Genomic DNA, 19,439 nt, shown 5'->3' with positions numbered 1-19,439 from the left:
ATGTTTGTTCTTAATGTGCTTTATGATGGTAATATATGTCATTGGCTGAAAGATGGATATCATTATATAGTACAGATTGATCAGCAAGTGCTGCACTTATGAGAACACAAGTGGTGCAATGATGGTTCTCTACTCAGCCAGTCACTTATTCTATGACTTATGTGTGAACTGAACACTCTTCAAAAATTAAACATTTTTTTAAAATGATAATTTCTAAATTAATATGTGTTTACTCTAGTTTATTTGTAATTTACTGATTAGGTACTTTACTGTTCATTATACCTATATTTATAATTTATATTAGTGAGGTATAAAGTTTGATATTATTATTTCTCCTAGATTATATTATTATTTAAATGTCAACTCTATATTCTTGTATTTCAAAAACATTTCTTTTTCTGTAATATCTGAAACAGGATGATTGTTGAACTATTTATTGATTTTTTTTCTCTTTTAATTATCTGAATTTTAATTCCCAATGCATAGGCGTAGTTTGACTGTTTCATTGGGGGGGGGGGGGGGGGGGGGGGGAGGATGGGCGGAGCATATTAGCATATTCATTTGCATATATACATATGCAAATAAATATGCTAATATGGAGGAAGGAATACAAATTTACAGGCAAAATATCACAGATGCACATTTCAAAAAGCTGACATATTTCAATTAATAAATTCTGAATAAAATACTTTTATCTACCTTTGCTGTCTGATCATTTAGTTTTTCTTTTTGCTTTGGTCCCAGTGTCTTCTGTTTTATGCAGTGTCTTCTTTCCAGTAGGCTTCCCTCTGCTCCCCACCCTCCCAGTCCCATCTATCTCTTGCTCCTTCCCTCTGCTCCCCACCCCTCCCAGTCCCATCCATCTTCTGTTACTTCCCTCTGCTCACTATCCCTCCGTCCCATCCATCTTATCCATCTTCTGCTCCTTCCCTCTGCTGTGCCTGACCTCTCCCAATCCCATCCATCTCCTGGTCCATCCCTCTGCTCCCCACCCCTCCCAGTCCCATCCATCTTCCCTCTGCTCCCCACCCCTCCCAGTCCCATCCATCTCTTGCTCCTTCCCTCTGCTCCCCACCACTCCCAGTCCCATCCATCTTCCATCTGCTCCCCACCCCTCCCAGTTCCATCCATCTTCCCTCTGCTGAACCCCCCCTCCCCCCGGCAAGGTCCAGGATCGTGGACTCCGTTTACCCCCCTCTCTTCCTCCCTCCCTCCGGCGCAGGCAGCAGTCTTCTTCAACCTTTCTGTGCTCCTGGCAGCGGTAGCGATGTACATGCTGCCTTCGGGCTGCCCCGGAAGCCTTCTCTTCAAGTTCCTGTTCCCACCTATGCGGGAACAGGAACTTGAAGAGAAGGCTTTGGGGCAGAGCCGAAGGCCGAGTGTACATCGCTACCGCTGCCAAAAACACAGAAAAACTGAAGAAGCATGCTTGCTGCCTGCGCCGGAGGGAGGGAGGAAGAGAGGGGGTAGACGGACACGCTCGTCTCTGTTCGCTTCGCTTCCCCACCCTCTCTGTCTGCGTCCCGCCCGAAAGGAAATGACGTCAGAGGAAGGCGCGACGCAGACAGAGAGGGCAGGGAAGCGAAGCAGACTGAGGCGAGCGCGTGCCTGCTTGTTTTTTTTTTTTTTTTTAAACTACTGGCGTGGCGGCGCCAGTCTCACGTCATCGTCGTTTGGGGGGGCATTGCCCCCCCTCGCCCCCCCCCCCCAGTCTACGCTTATGTCCCAATGAATGCATCAGTTCTTTTGACTCGAGAGGGATTAAGAGGTCTATAAAAGCTTGAGATTAGAATAGATCATTTTCAGGGGCATCTGACTCATTCTTTACCTGTAATGAGACATGGCAGAGAGCGTACGCCAGTGTTCACTGCAACCAGTGAAGCCTCATATGTATCCCTCTCATCACGTGGCAGAATCTGATCTACTCGTTGATCCATGGACACTGCAAGAACCCATTCTCTGATCTCCTCCCGTTTCTCTACCTGATAACAAAAGCAGAAAGCTGTACCTCAAATAAAGTAAAATACAGGCAATAGGGTAGAATCTCAACATATTTTGGCTAGCACTACCACTGAGAAAAGAACTATATCACAACAAATATTTTGTTAATTAAGCATAATGGAAAAACAAAGAGAAGCTTCTAGTGGTATCAAAATCTTACAGTACTACTAGACATCCACAGGGTTGTACACCAACAATAAAGACCATCCCTGTTTGAAAGAGCTTACAATCTAGTCAAGATAAACAAGGCAAATAGAGTTTTATTTATAATTGGAATGATTAAAACATAGGTATTAAACAGGCAAATAAGAGGTTAAGATTTAAAAGCACCCTCAAAATGGTGGGCTTTGAGCCTGGATTTGAACAGGGTCAGAGATGGAGCATCATAATTAATTCTATATGATGCACAACAAATAAGGGAAGCCCAGCTTTTGTCTTGATTGCCAAATTTATATCCAAAATGCAGTTCATAGGCCTTCTTTGTCAGTGGCGTCATGGCTCTTTGCATCTTCAGACAGAACTCACCGCAAACGTAGCAGAAAGTGTCAGCATGATTAAAAAATTTCTGCAACATTTTCAGTTTAATTAACTATCAGGTTAGGAAATAGATAATCATCAAATTCTCCTAGAAGCAATACATAAAAATAGGGCTAAATGACTCATAATATATTTAAACTGAACAGTGTTCATTTATTAGTGATGTCGTGTTGACGTACATGTGTTGTAACATATATTTGTAAATTTCTTGAAAACCATACATTAAAGAAAATGTGTTTGTCATTTCTGTGATCAGCATCCAAAAATCTATAAGAAACACCTAATCTCATTATGGAAACAAAAATCATACTCTCCAGTGTTCTTTAAGACCAAAAACTCATCTAAATAAGCTAATACTTTATCAGAAATATTGCTGTAATATATATTTGTGCAAACATTTGGATATTTGCGATCAACAGAACTTGGGAAGAATTTGTAAAAGTGAGCAATTCCAAAATGAAGATTGGGTGGAATGCTGTTCTGCTGCTATCACAGAACAATTACAAAAAAACAATTTCCTTTTTTCTGATAGCAAGCAGAAGCAAGGATCAGCACAGACAGGATTACCTATCTAGTCTAAATAATACAACTTGGAGAAGCAAGGTCATAAAAAATGAGGGACGAAGGCCCCCAAAAATTAGGGACCAATTAACACTTAATTTTGAACATTCAGACAGTTGAGGACAGATAATTTTTGATTCCAGTGAATAGAATCTGGCCAACCTTTGACAAGATAAATATACAAACTACTAATTATCAAAATATGTAAAATCTTTTTGTGATTTAAAGTCATGTATCGCCTCTTTTCTTGACCTCTTTGGTCTATTGGTTAGATTTTCACCTTGAATCCGGTCTTTTCCCTTATTTGGGAGGCGATATAATCCTTACTCCCATCCCAAACAATCCTAAGGCAAATAGCTCTGAAGAAAGTAATTACTGACCCATGGCATCTATCCCATCATTTATAAAAATTATGGTGGGCTACGTCACAACATAGCTTGGGTACTACCTTGCTCAACATGAGATTCTTCAGTCTTCTCAATCTGGTTTTAGGAAAAACTATAGTACTGAAACAGTGATTGGCATTATAGTCGCCCATGGAAAGAACTTGTTGAGCAAAGGTCAATGCGCCTTGATTATTCAATTCGACCTTTCTAGCGCTTTTGATTTAGTGGATCACTAATTGTTGCTAATTATCCTATATAATAATTCTCACCTCCAACGTTCTGTGCTTGGGACCGTGGCTCCTTGGCTGGAGGTGGTCTGTGAGGCAGACAAGCACTGACGTCACTGACGTCAAAACAGCTGATTGCAAGGCAAGGGGAGGAGTAGGGAAACACGCGCAGCGTGTTTCCCTACTCCTCCTACTGCCTCGGAATCAGCTGTCACCCCCCCCCGCGCTATGGCCCCCTCGAAACCCACCCCCTCCCGCGAACCTGTCGATCCCCCCCCGCTGGAACGCCGAAAACTGCCGCCGCCGTTGTTGTACTACCTTCCCTTCCCGTAGGTTGTTGAATCATCTTAGAAAGTTTAACTCCGTGCGTCTGACGTCAGACGCACGGAGTTAAACTTTCTAAGATGATTCAACAACCTACGGGAAGGGAAGGTAGTACAACAATGGTGGCGGCAGTTTTCGGCGTTCCGGCGGGGGGGGGGGGGGGGGGGGGATCGACAGGTTCGCGGGAGGGGTGGAAGAAAAAAAAAACGCATGTTGGGGGAGAGAAGAGGGTGGCCAACCACAGCATGGATGCGAGCGGAGGGGGGGGGGGGGGAAGAGGCCGGCCCAGGCTGGCACATGGGAGAGAGAGGAGCATGGATGCGAGGGGGGGGGTCATGGAAGGGAGAGAGGGGACTTGCTGGAAAAGGATGAATGGAGGCGGCAGGGGACAGAGGAGCATGGATGGCCATGGATTGGGAGGGCAGGCCTCAGGGAGAGAGGGCAATTGCTGGATAGGGAAAATGGAGGGGCCAGGTGACAGATGAGCATGGATGGGCATGGATTGGAAGGGCAGGACTCAGGGAGAGGGGAATTGCTGGATAGGGATGAATGGAGGGGACAGATGGGCATGGATGGATATGGATTGCAGGGCAGGCCTCAGGCAGAGAGGGGAAATGCTGGATAGGGAAAAATGGAGGGGCCAGGTGACAGATGAGCATGGATGGGCATGGATTGGAAGGGCAGGACTCAGGGAGAGGGGAATTGCTGGATAGGGATGAATGGAGGGGACAGATGGGCATGGATGGATATGGATTGCAGGGTAGGCCTCAGGCAGAGAGGGGAAATGCTGGATAGGGAAAAATGGAGGGACCAGGTGACAGATGAGCATGGATGGGCATGGATTGGAAGGGCAGGACTCAGGGAGAGGGGAATTGCTGGATAGGGATGAATGGAGGGGACAGATGGGCATGGATGGATATGGATTGCAGGGCAGGCCTCAGGCAGAGAGGGGAATTGCTGGATAGGGATGAATGGAGGGGCCAGGTGACAGAGGAGCATGGATTGGACTCACACTTTCACTCTGACTCTCAAACAGTCACTCTCACATACACTCTCCCAAACATACACACTCCGAGGAAAACCTTGCTAGCGCCCGTTTCATTTGTGTCAGAAATGGGCCTTTTTTACTAGTATTAGATAAATTTGGCATATAAGGTACAGTTCTAGATTGGTTTCAAGGTTTTCTTTCCAACCGCTATTATACAGTAAAAAAAAGGGGATATCTATGCAGATAGATGTGGGGTTCCTCAGGGCTCTCTGCTTTCTCCCTACTCTTTTTAATATCCTTATGCAATCGCTGGGCGTATGTTAAATCAGGCTAAAGTCCAACATTTTATCTGTGCGGATAATATCACAATTTTTCTGCTAGTAACTAAAACTTGGTTAGATATTCTAACAGATATTCAGAGGTACATTAGTTTGATTGAAAATTGGGTTGAAGTTTATGATATGAAGTTGAATAAAGATAAGACTAAGTTTCGATAGGCTCTGCAATTGACCCTAGATACACTGATACATGTACCATAGGTGATAATCATTTCTCTATGGAGTTAAAAGCAAAAATTCTGGGAGTAGATGTTGATAATTTGCTGAAGGATGCAAATTGAAAAACAGGTTATACTTACTGAAACATGCTGCTTAGCTGGGAGAGGCACTTCAAAGGGAATATCTGTATCCTGGAAGTCTGAGTGGTCAAGAGCATCAAGGTTTCCCTCTTCAATTGCCTTTGAAGGAAAAGGAAACACACATAAAACTACAATCAATAATCCAGAGGTTTTCCTGTCTCCCCTATCAAAGACAGTTATTTGTGTGGGTCACGTTTGCCTGACTCTAAAGTGAACAAGTAGGAAGGTAAGATGGAACGTATGTAACACAGAGTGCTAGATACCTTCTGTCAGTGTAACCGGACAGTCAGCAGTGGGGGGCCCAATTTGAGAAAAATGCAGAGAAAAATGCAGAGAGGATCAGTGCTACAATCGAGGACGTTGGGTCCTGCTGGTGCTGATAGACCTCTTCATCTTTTCTGTTATTTACACCTCTTTTTTTATACCAAAGTATAACCAAAAGCAGTTTACAAAAAAACCCATTATACATCAATTTATCACTATTTTAACATCAAAACAGTTAATGTTGAGGTAGCCAATAGCAGAAATTTACTGCTGCAAAGCATAAAGGGAAATGGAGTTAAGTGAACAAGTTACAGCTGGGGAAAAAAAAAGAAGAAAGATTAGAAAATGTAAGTTAAAAAGATAGAAGTCAAATACAGGATGAGCAAAGTGAGGGCTAAAATGTTCATGCCAAGACCCTTGTGTGCCTAATAACATGCCTAGAGAAATAATATGCTGCTCTTCAGGTTAGGTACTCACATCAACAAGATCCAAAAATCGGTTTAGAAAGATGAATGCCATATTTTCCCAGCCTACTGCCTGGTTATTGGAAAGAGAGAGAGCATGAGTGAGTGCTGAGAACAGCTATAAACCCTTTATTCTTTAACTATACTTCAAGAAACCAAGGCAGAAAAATGTCCTTCCCTTTCAATACTCATTTAACTGCTCTGAGATAGTGCTGAGGACCAGCAAATAGATTGTTTCTTCTCTATTAATCACTTTTTGCAGTAGTGTAGGGTTCAATAACAGGCTGCCGTATATTAGAACAGAGGTGGGCAACCTTGGTTCTTGAGGGCCACAACCCAGTCGAGTTTTCAGGATTTTCCCAATGAATATGCATGAGATCTACTTGCATACAATGGAGGCACTGCATTCAAGTAGATCTTGAGCATATTCATTGGGGACATCCCAAAAAACTGACTGGGTTGGGGCCCTCGAGGACCCAGGCTGCCCACTCCTGTATTAGAAGATAAAACTTTCATTTCATCTCCTGCTTCTTGGAGTCCAGTTGCTAAATACCAGGGCATATGAAGCTGATGACTCACTTGTGGCGGGAGGGGATTGAAGCAGAGGAATGGGGCAAGGAGGCACAACCCCCTCCAATGATGTGGCTAGGGTGGAAAATTTTAAAAAGGGGTAAAACCTTGCTATATACACATGCTCTTTTATCACTATCCCACCTAAGATTATTAGACAAAAACATTTCCTACAATAAATAAACCAATTTAAAACAAAATGAAATTCAGCTCTACCACCCAACTGATTTTTGACAGTTTAACTTTAATGATCTATAAAGCATGTACAAAAGCAGAAATATGCAATTATACTGGGTTGACATCAACTCCAGTAGTTAGGAAGTAATAACAGTAGAAAACAAAGAAGCACAAGAAGTCTTCAAGTTAGGGGTGTCTCAGCTATACTTTATTGGTCAGACCCGATGCGGTCCATGTTTTGCCAAAAAAACACCTATGTCAGGGGTCTAATAATGGTATTTATTGTCAAGGATATCAATCATTCATTTATCTATTTGCACCTTTAGTCTTCAAAAAGACACATGTGCTAGAAACTCATTCAACAAAATGCCAAAAAATGGCAACATGGGAAAAACAAAATTCCAACAATAAAACCCCGTGTTACCATTTTTTGGCATTTTGTTCAATGAGTTTCCACCACATTTGTCTTTTTCAAGACTAAAAGTGCACATAGATAAATGGATGATTGATATCCTTGACAATAAGTACCAATATTAGACCCCTGACACAAGCATTTTTTGCTGAAACACAGACCGTGTTGGGCCTGACCAATAAAGTATAGCTGAGATGCCCCTAACTTGAAGGCTCCCTGTGCTCCTTTGTTTTCTATTCACCTTTGTGCTTTTGGATTCCCTCTCCTTGTCGTTTCAAAGTAATAACAGTGCCAGGAAGACTTCTAAGGACTGTTTCCCAAAAATAGCAAGGATAGATTAGGATCAAGTATATATTTTATTCCATCTTGCTGTGCAGACTGGATGGACCATATAGATTTTTATCCGTCAACATCTACTATGTTAGTATGTACAAATTCTGGAGTCACCCCAATAATAGCAACTTCAAATCTCCACTACTAAATACTCTGAAAGTAACACAAACCCAGCAAAACAAAACAAAACCCACCCACCAACCAACCAAACAAACAAACAAAAAAACCGACGCACACACAGTCCAGGCCTATATAGAAAACCTGTCATACTAAAACAGTATTAATGTCCAGGACTCAAATACCAACAAGCCTACCTATAAAAGGCAGCACCCTAGAATACCAATATATTTCCTACGGGAAAAACAGAGTGAGTCAGACTCTACAAATCCCTACATAGAAACTAAAGACAGCAATAACTTACTTCTGTCACACCTGCAGAATTCAGACAGCCTCAAATACAGGGGCCCCTTTACTAAGCCACGGTAAAAAGTGGTCTGCAGTAGTGTAGACGCGTTTATTGGGTGTGCGCCGGGCCAGTTTTTACCGCATCTACAAAAAAATGGCTTTTTTTTAAACGGGACGGGAGAAGGGTCTGTGGTAAAAATGAAACCAGCACGTGCCCAAAACTGGCCTGTGCCCTTAATGCCACCAACTGATCTAGCAATAAAGGCTCACGAGCTACAAGCGCAGTGACTGGTCAGCGAGCGCAAAGTGCCGATCACCGCTGGAACCGGGGCGCGTAGGATGAAATAAATAATTAATTCACGTGTTATATGTGTGTGCAAAATCTGAAATTACCGCCAGGGGGGCACGCTGGCCTGGCAGTAGTCTCATTTGGGCGAATGCTGAATGCGCACAGAGCCTACCGCATCTTAGTAAAAGGGCCCCACAAAGAATAAGCCAGTGGTTCCCAAACCTGGTCCTGAAGACACCCCAGCCAATCTGGTTTTCAGGATATCCACAATGAATATTCATGAGAGGGATTTTCATGCAATGGAGGCAGTGCATGCAGATCTCTCTCAGGAATATTCATTGTGGACATCCAGAAAACCTGACTGGCTGAGGTGCCTCCAGGACCAGGTTTGAAATCACTGGAATAAGCAACCACAAATTACAAATATGAACTTTGAGAAGTCAAACTATGCATGCAATGTAACACTGGAGACACAGAAATGCATTTTCTTCTGTACTGAGCAAAATATATAAAGTTATCAGGGCTACATATTTCAAAAGCTGATGTATTCAAGTCACTAAATTGAAAATGAAATGTGCCCTGCCTTTGTTGTCTGGGCATTGTATTTTGATCCCAGTCTTTCCTTCCCAAATTCCTTGTGTCGGTCCTCATCTAAGTTCTTTTCCAGGGTCTCGTTTTCATTTCTTATTTCTTTTCCTGTCTGACATTTGATCATTCCCTTTCATCTTTTTTTCTCCATTTCTTTCTTCTCTGCATCTTCACTCACAGCTACATTTTACCACTCATTCATCTTCTCACCGTCCTGTTCTTAGACTTTTTTCACTTTGCACCTACCTGCAAGCTTTCCATCTTCTGCTCTTAACCCTTCCAAGGCCTTCATTATATTCCTAGCTCCTTACCCATCACTCACAACCCCTCCCCAATATCCAACCCCTTTCTTCTCTTATCCATTACCCAATTTTCCACTCCTTTCTCTCACTCTCTTCATAGATCTGTCCCTATACACTGCCTCTCAATCCTTTTCCAGCCCCTCCAAAATGCATCACACCATCTCTCCACTGCTCTCTCCAGAAACTTCCCCCTTTCTCAACCCCTCCCTCCCTCCAAACATTTTCCCTCTTCTCACCCTTTCCCTCTCTCCAGACATTCATCTCTAGAATCTTCTATCCCCTCCTGATCTCATCCCTCTCTTCTCCCTCCAGACACCCTAACCATCTTTTCATCCCTTCCCTCCCTCTAGACACTCTAACCCCTTCTGACATTCACCCTTCCTTCCACTCTGACCCCTTCTTAGCCCTTCCTTCCACTCTGACGAAGATCTTCTCACCCTCTCTCTCTCACCCACTCAACTCTTTCCCTTTTCTCCTTCATTGCAAGCAGAGCTCCTTCTAGAGGCTGTCATCCCCAGCTCTTCCACTTAGCGCAGCCCATTGCAAACCTTGACACCATCTGAGCAGCAGACATGCTTAATTATATGTTTGTCACCTGCTGCTGTGGGGCTGGCCTCACAGGACAAGCCATGAAATCTTACGAATCATTGCAAGACTGGATCCATGGAGGCAGTGGATGATGTGCAATTAAGCGCATCTCCTGCTGTGGTTGTAGTGAGAGAACAAAGGACCTGTTTTAAGAAAAGTCAGAATATTCAACTGCCAATCGGGCAGTCTGAACCAGTCCACCATGTCTTGGGGTGGCTTACCCTCTCCAAACCTCTTATAATGGGCTCCTATGTACCAAGGAATATCTTACCTTAGCAGCAGTGCCAGCCTCATAGAAGCATTTATCTGAGGGAATAAGCTCAGTGTGCCGCAGTAAGGCGGCTGAGAGTTTGGCAGCAAGGATTTCCTGAAAACACATTAAAGCTTCATTTATTTTATTTACTTTAGAAGTATATATGTGACAAAACACCAAGTCAGAGCCTTTGCATTGCATGATGGATAGACATGTGTAACAATACATTGTGAGTACAATTCTATAAGAAGCTGCCTATAAAAATGTCATAAGCACATAAGCGTTGCCATACCGGGACAGACTGAAGGTCCATCAAGCCCAGTATCCTGTTTCCAATGCTGTTACAAGTACCTGGCAAGATCCCAAAACAGTACAATACATTTTATGCTGCTGATTCTAGAAATATGAGGTAGATTTTCTCCAAGTCCATCTTAATAATGGCTTATGGACTTTTCTTTTAAGAAACTATCCAAGCCTTTTTTAAAACCCCACTAAGCTAACTGCTTTTACCATATTCTCTGGCAATGAATTCCAGAGTTTAATTACAAGTGAAGAAATATTTTCTTCAATTTAAATTTACTACTTTATAGCTTCACTGTGTGCCCCCTAGTCCTAGAATTTTTGGAAAGAGTAAACAAGCGATTCATATCTACCCATTCCACTCCACTCATAATTTTATAGACCTCTATCATATCTCCCCTCAGCCATCTTTTCTCCAAGCTGAAGAGCCCTAGCTGCTTTGGCCTTTCCTCATAAGGAAGCCGTCCCATCCCCTTTATCATTTTCATATCCCTTCTCTGTACCTTTTCTAATTCTACTATATCTTTTTTGAGATATGGTGACCTGAATTGCAAACAGTATTCGAGGTGCAGTCACACCATGGAGTGATACAAAGGTATTATAATGTCCTCATTTTTGTTTTCCATTCCTGTTCTAATAATACCTAACATTCTATTTGTTTTCTTAGCCGCTGCTGCACACTGAGCAGAGGGTTTCAAATCATCATCAACGATGACACACCTAGATCTCTTTCCTGGTCGGTGACTCCTGAACCTTGCATCACATAGCTATAGTTTGGGTTCCTCTTTCCCACATGCATCACTTTGCACTAGCTCACATTAAACTTCATTTGTCATTTGGATGCCCAGTCTCCCAGTCTCGTTAAGGTCCTCTTGTAATTTTTCACAATCCTCTTGCTATTTAACAACTTTGTATAACTTTGTGTCATCGGCAAATTTAATTACCTCATCTCTAGATCCATTTATAAATAAGTTAAAAAGCAGCAGTCCCAGCACAGACCCCTGAGGAACCCCATTATCTACCCTTCTCCTTTGAGAATAGTGACCATTTAACCCTACTCTGTTTTCTATCTTTAAATCAGTTTTTAATCCACAAGAGAACGCTACCTAGCCCATGGCTCTCCAATTTCCTCTGGAGACATTTGAAAATCCAGATATACACTATCAACCAGCTCACCTTTATCCACGTTTTTCATCCCTTAAAAGAGGGAGGATTTAGTGAGGCAAGATTTCCCTTCACTAAATCCATGCTGGCTTTGGCTCTGTAATTTTGTTCTTTATAATAATCTTTACCATTTTGCCTGGCACTGATGTCAGGCTCACTGGTCTACAACTACAACAGCCATCCTAACCCTTCCCTCCTGGGCAGAAGCTCCTGGAGACATATCCTTGATGAGAGAGGATATTGCATCTCCTGGTCCTGGCTACAGGATTACAACCAGCTTCCAGCTCAATTCATGCCTATTTTATAGAAGCAAATACAAAATAATATCCCCCCCCACAAAAAAAGTCAAATACTAGCAAAAAAAAATACTGGCCGATACTGTCTTTACAATCCATTGCAAGAAGGTTTGAGCAGTACACAGACAAATGCGATATCTGATTCAATGTTTGGACTCTGGAGTTCTAACCTATCCAATATGAATGTAGATGTCACATTACTATGACTAAGTAATATGACTTTACTGAAACTAAATTTGAAGTTGTAAATAATGTTTTGCTACTTATTTAAAGTGATCATACTGTTACTACTAACAGATGTGATATCAATAACTAAATAAAGTAGAAGGAAAGAGGTTATAGTGCCCTTGTATAAGTCTCTGGTGAGGTCCCATTTAGAATACTGTGCAATTCTGAAGACCACATCTACAAAAAGATATAAACAGGATGAAGTTGGTCCAGAGGGCGGCTACAAAACTGGTTTGTGGTCTCTGTCGCAAAGCATATGGGGACAGACGTAAGGCTCTCAATACGTATACATTAGAAGAAACAAGGGAGAGAGGGGATATAATAGAGACATTTAAATACCTCTGTGGCATTAATGTAGAGGAGGTGAGCCTCTTTCAAATGAAGGAAAACTCAGAAGTTAGGGGGCATAGGATGAAGTTAAGAGGTTATAGGCTCAGGAGTAATCTAAGGAAGTATTTTTTCAAGGAAGGGTGGTGGATGCGTGGACTCATCTTCCGGTGGAAGTGGTGGAGTCAAGGACTGTAAATTTAAGAAAGCAAGGGATAGGCACATGGGATCTCTTAGGAAGAGGAGGAGATAGTGGTTGCAGTGGATGGCCAGACTGGATGGGCCATTTGGCTCTTATCTGCTGTCATGTTTCTACGTTTGTTATATTACCATTTCCACAGATTCTCTTGTTAATATTAGTGGAGTATTACTGTTTTATTTTGAACCAGATCCTGTCAACAGAAAGAGAGGCTCTGGACATTTTCTGAGGACACAAGATCGATTTTAAATGAGAATCAAATTACTTGTTGAACTAGAAAGACTCATATGTTGTTGAATTGTTTATAGATCAAAATAATAAAGCATATTGCTGACTACAATTTTTATTTAAATGATAAGGATGTTCTATGGTGTGATTTACTTATGACATTTGTCAGTCTACCAGAGTGCAATATAGAAGACATATCTCATCCCTATGGTCCTACAACTTTATCCATGGAGCTACACGACCTTGTTCATGGGACTATATGATTTTATGGACTAACATCTAATAAACGATTTATCCATTTACTAATTTTTATTGTTACATTTAAATTGATTTTATTAATGCTTAAGTGCTTTATTGCATCAGGCCTTATTGATTTTATTACTTATATTATTCAAGTCTTAAGATGTAGTTACAGTAACTCATTATTATTTACAGCAAGGCAAACAATCTGCAAACTCCAAACTGGAAGACAACAAAGTAGATCAGTAGGGGAAATACACAATCTTTATTAATATAGTTGCATCTAACAGATACTGCCCAACACAGGCCGTGTCTCGCCCAGCAGGGCTGCATCAGGAGTTACTTAGTAATCCTTACTACTAAATACTTATAGAAGGTTGTAGGTTCCAACAACTGTTATTGAAACCCAACTATACAAAGATCAGAAAAAAACAGCATAGATCATATATATGTGTATGACTCAGAGACTATCGTACACCAAAGTGTCAGTGTGTTGCTGGAAAAATACCTGTGTCGGGCAGTATCTGTTAGATACAACTATATTAATAAATATTGTGTATTTCCACTACTGATCTGCTTTATTGTCTTCCACTCATTATTATTTATACATTTATATAACAGAAGCATTTATGTATTGAATAACATTTATGCATCAGGCATTAAGTACACATAATATTTCGGTTTTAGTTTTGCATTTCTTTTCCACTAATGGGGTGTTATGCTATGTAACCTGAAATCTGGTGTTATAATCATTATATTTATTGATTTAATTTGATTGATACTGTTATAGTGGTATTTCCAGATTATTTATATGTATTGTTTATTGAAAATTCTAAAGTTGTTCACTCTTTCCAGTCAGGTTTCAATGCCAATCACAGCACGGAGACTCTTTTTCTGCCTATGACACTGTCCGTGTGGTCCGGGATCATCATTTCTCTGTTATCATTGTCTCCCTTGATCTAGCTTCGGCTTTTGACTTGGTAGATTGCTCTCTTCTTCTTCGGTGTCTTCGTTCTATTGGTAATTCTGGTGCAGTCTTCTCTTGGTTTTCTAGTTCTCTCTCTGATCATTCTTTTCGGTTTGTGCACGCATCTCATTGTTCATCTTTTTTTCTTGTTCAGTCTGGGGCTCCCCCCAAGGATTTATCCTCTCTCCCACACTGTTTAACATCTTCCTAGCATCTCTTCTCACTATTATCCAAGAACAGGGCTATCTTCCTTTTTGCTATGCTGCTGATATTCAGATTCTTTTTTGCATCATTGACCCTCCCTTTCCCCTTTCACCTCTTGCCTTGCTGCTGTCTCTTCTTGGATTAGGGATAATGGTCTTTTTCTCAATTCTGCTAAGTATGAACTATAGACTTTTCCAGCCTTCACTCCCCCTTACCTCCAGCCCCTCTATTCGACACACAGCCATTCTCTTAAGGATTCTGTTCGGATTTTAGGAGTTATCTTTGACTCTAAGCTCACCTTTAAGGCTTAAATTGACTGTTGTCCGTTCCTCTTTCTTTGCTCTGCATCACATCCACTCTGTACGTCCATTCTTGTCATCTCATTCTATTAATTCTCTAGTACTGGCCATGGTCATTTCTTGTATTGATTACTGTAATTCTTTATACGCTGGTCTACCTCTCATCTCTATTAAACACCTCCAACTGATTCAATCCACCACTGAAACTCATTCACCGCACACATCGCTTTGACCATGTTACTCCCCTCCTCCGTTTTGAGCACTGGCTTCATCTCTGCCCACATTCACTTCAAAATACTCATGCTTACAAATGTTGCTCTCCTACTGCCCCAGCTTACTTGAATGAATTGCTCATCCCGTACTGTCCTTCCTGCAATCTGTGTTCTTCCACCAACAACTTCCTCTGTGTCCCATCATCATCAGCTCTACATCTGTTGCTTTCTTGGGATTCTGCTTTCAGCTATCTAGGGCCTAAGCTCTGGAACTCACTTTCCCATACCCTTAGATCACTTATGCCTCTCCAGTCATTTAAGGCGCTCTTGACATCATTTCTTTTTTCAAACTCTTTTGATATGGTTTCTTCATGTTGACTAGTCTCTTTTTTCCTTTCCCGGTCTCTCTTCCCACTCTCCCTTCCCACTCCTCTCCCAATGCCTCTTCCTCTGTTCCCCAGCCCTCTGTCTACCCATCTCCCCATCCCTCCCAGCATCAGCTCTAGCTTGAATTTGTATTTTTCAATTGTTTAAACTACTTAGTCACCTGTATGGAATCAAGTTTGCGGTGTATCAAGTGTACCAAATAAATAAATAGCGATTGTACATACATTTACTCTTAAGTTATTAATAGATTTACCAGTATAACCATTTGGTCTATTGTATCATTTGGTTCTTACTCACACAGTTATACTTGTAATTAGATTTTTAAGGTGCAATGTGCTCCTTTGTAGCTCCTCCCACCTTAGAAAAGGGAGGAGGGGTGGAATCTGTGGGATATATGGTCTGGACCACCATTTTATATGCAGCACAGAACATAGCAAAGGGGGACCTGAAACAGCAGTTTGCCATTTAGCCAGTTTCTGCATGAAAGATCATGGACAATGTGTTTATTTCACTGCTGTATTGCTGGATCAAATGGGTGCCTAACACTAGCCTTTCCCTGTGCAGGGCTACCAGTTAAGACAAAACACTGCATTCCAGAATGTAATATTACATCAAAGCTACAGTACTTTGGATACCTATGTGGAGAGTACCTGCCTAACTGGTTCTACATGCATTGATGATCTCAGCTGGAACGATTACAAAGACTGTTTACAAACAGCAGTGATAACTGCAACTTACTAATTATACTGTAGGGAAAGATCCTATGCTTGTTGCCATACTTTAAGTATTTTTGCTGTGCCTGATACTTGGCATTGCTTGGCATACTGCCATTGCCTATTCCTATAGATATTTGACCAAGACATCAAAGGACATATTATTTCTAAGCTGTCATACTTGGTAGTACACCTATAACCCACTGACTTCCAGACATTGTAATAGCTTGATTATTTACCTTTTGTTTTTGCTCTCCATCCCTAAGGAAGCTTGAGCTGAAAGAAGAAACATTGCCTCACTGAAGAACTGATGCAGTTTCCTGGCATTGGACTTCCTTGGCAGAAGCTTCCTGCTACAGCTTCACCTACTGCAGAAGGTCATTAGACTATTGTAATTCTACTAGTATTGGGGTAGTCAGGAACATATCTGTTGCTCTGTGAAGTGCTGAGTCAGACCAATTTGGTATGTGGGTATGTTTTATTAAGAGTATGTGCTACTTTGCTGTTTGTTTAATAACTACAGTACCACAAGTTGTCACAAGAGGTTGCGGCAGCTGCAAAGGACAGGAGTGAGGGGACTTTGCTCTTGCCCCCAGAGCCCCCACTGGATCACCAGGGAGAAAAGATAGGCTGGGGAGGGGGGCCTACCTAGACTGCAGGGGAGGGGTTGGGGTCTTCTTAATGGCATATGTTGGGGAGAGGGGTGAGAAGCAGGGGGTTTTGTCTGGGGGGGGGGGGGCAGAAGGAGGATTGAGGGACTTTTTATAAGCTACAAAAAATTATGCAGGTGCCAGCCAATATTCAGTGCCAGCACCCACATAGCTAAACAGTGTAATTTAGGACAGCTTTGGAGTTGTCCTAAATTAGGCCTCTTATTTATGCAGGTGTCAGCATTGAATAGTGCAGGCACCTGTGAAACCCTCCTCCCTAATGCTGCCCCCTGTATCTGCCCACTTTTTTGGCAGTGGTCGGGGTAATATTCAGCAGCACTGCTCGCTTAGTGCTCTGGAATATTAGGGGAGATAGGTGTGACATGTGATTTAAGTGGGAAAGGAGCCTCTTTTGCTTGCTTAAATCACTTTGAATACTGGACAGTATATTTCTTGTCTGTACACCAGTTATTTATACTACTGTGATGCTTTTAAAAATTATCAGGCTGAGGGCTACATGATATACTTTACTTAGACTCATGATGGTGAAAGTAACTAAGAGGAAACTTTCAAAAGCTTTAAATTCTAATATTATCAGGAATGATATTAAACCGAAAATGAAAAAAAAAAAAGAGATACAATAATGATTTTGTTTGTTTTAACTGCCTACTGCATTACTTACAATTAATAATATTTGATAGTACTGTTGATTTAACAGATATCAGATATGTGACTTTGCAGGCTCTGTTGCTGACCTCAGAACTGCACTTGAGACTCTATTATTGATGAGCAATGAAGAGAAAGGTGAAATCCAGAATCTGTTTACCACAGATCCACGAGCTCTTACCAGCTGTTTCACTCCCTGTGAGGCACAGCGTGTGGCATAATAATGTGCAATCAGTAGCATCTGCTCAAATTCCTCATGGGCACGTGTGTTCACTTCACTGGATTTCTTCAGGTTCTCACACTGAAAAACAAAAATCAAAATTGTGGAACAGAGATAAAAGAGAAGTATACACAAGAGCTACACAGTATAGCAGCACAATAATCAAGAATGATATCAAAGTGACTGAAATGCAAGGCGCATGGGGTAAGAAGGAAGCACTTGGGATTATTTTGGAAAGAGAAGATGGCACTTAAATTCACACCATTGTTGCTTACAGACCTCCATTTCAGCCAAATGCTCTTGACAGAGATCGGGACATAGCTGTTCAAAAGTTGGGAATGAAAGGGGAGATGATTTTGTTAAGAGATTTCTATCATTGTGCACTGGAGAATCCCATCTACAGAATAGGAAAGTAGTAGGGAGATCAAGGATGCCTTTCAAGGAACTCAACAAGAAAATGGTGATGAAACCTGAAGGGAAAGAGGTGCTGTATTCACAAATGGAGACAATGTGCCTAATGTCCAGATAGGAGACCACTTGGGCTGTAGTAATCATCATACAGTATGGTTTGAAATAAAATCTAAACCAGTATCTAGACATATCAGGTTCAAAGTGCTAGACTTCAAACAAGCTTACCTTAGGTAAAATGGGGCAACACCTGAAGGAGGAGCTGGCAAGGTGCAAGAAGATAAGGGAAGTGAAAGCACAATGGGTCAAATTAAAGTAGTTATACAAAGGGCAACAGATCTTTATGGTAATAAAGTAAACAAAAGGAAAAAGAAAAGAAAAGAAAAGAAAACCATCATGATTTTCCAAAGAGGTGGCTGACAAAATAACAGCAAAAACACTATTGTTCACAATTGTTCACAGGATCACTAAAGGAAGAACATAGAAAAGAGCACCATGTAAAGCTGAGTGAAACAAAATGAGAAATTAAAAAAAAGCAAAAAACAAGGGCACAATTTAAAAAATGGCTAAGGATGTAAAATGAGGCGACAAGACTTTCTTCAGGTATGTTCACGAAAGGAGGAAGGCCATAAGTGGAATTCTAAAACTCAAAGATGCAGAAGACTGATATATGGAGAATGATGAGGAAAAAGCAGAAATGTTTAACAAAAACTTTGGTATTATTCACAGAAGAAAAACTTGGAGAGGGACCATGGATAACTAGCAAAAGTACATATCAAAATAGATATGACACCATTCATGCATGTTTGTGAACAATTTGCAAGGTTGAAAGCAGATAACCCATTGGGCCAGAAGGACCACATTCTAAGAGACTAAGGAAGCTCAGAAACGTCTGAGCACGTCTCTAAAGCATATATTTAACAGACCTTGGAGATGGGAGAGGTTCCACTCAATTGGAGAAAAGCGTATGTGGTCTCCACAAATGTAGTAGCAAAGAAGAGATGAGGAACACTGGTAAGCCTGAACTTGGTGGTGGGAAAAGTAGTGGAGATGCTGAGAAGAAAAGGTTAGTAAATATTTTGCGCAGACCAGTGGATTTGCAAGATCCAAAGCAACTTGTTTTTCACAGAGGCAGATTGTGCTACATGAATATGATTGATTTCTTTAACCAAGTGAACAGAGAATTAGGTAAAGGGCACACACTGGATGTGGTCTAGTTGGATTACAGTGCCCCAGATATCTATAAAATAATGAGTGGAGTGGAATATGCACACATAAATCACTTGTTTAATCTTCCCAATAATTCAAGGACTAGGGGGCATGCAATGAAGTTACTAAGTAGTATGTTTAGAACAAATCAGATAACTATTTCTTCACTTAACATATAATTAAGCTCTAGAATTTGTTGCCAAAGTATGTGGTAAA

The 19,439-nt window shown here is 41.4% G+C and overlaps 1 protein-coding gene across 1 annotated transcript in view; it reads right to left on the bottom strand.

The window, feature by feature from the left end:
- Nucleotides 1–19,439, bottom strand: part of IFT172 (intraflagellar transport 172) — a 335,758-nt gene that overhangs the window by 18,624 nt on the left and 297,695 nt on the right. Inside the window, exons 42-46 of the mRNA XM_030198582.1 lie at nucleotides 17,568–17,687; nucleotides 10,325–10,420; nucleotides 6,403–6,462; nucleotides 5,662–5,760; nucleotides 1,829–1,982 (exon numbers count right to left, since the gene is read on the bottom strand). Of these exons, the coding sequence (XP_030054442.1) occupies nucleotides 1,829–1,982; nucleotides 5,662–5,760; nucleotides 6,403–6,462; nucleotides 10,325–10,420; nucleotides 17,568–17,687 (529 nt within the window). The remainder of the gene's footprint in view (nucleotides 1–1,828; nucleotides 1,983–5,661; nucleotides 5,761–6,402; nucleotides 6,463–10,324; nucleotides 10,421–17,567; nucleotides 17,688–19,439) is intronic.

Source organism: Microcaecilia unicolor, chromosome 3, assembly GCF_901765095.1.
Source record: "Microcaecilia unicolor chromosome 3, aMicUni1.1, whole genome shotgun sequence".
In the NCBI taxonomy this organism is placed as follows: Eukaryota; Metazoa; Chordata; class Amphibia; order Gymnophiona; family Siphonopidae; genus Microcaecilia; species Microcaecilia unicolor.
This window is presented reverse-complemented; position numbering and strand designations above follow the sequence as displayed.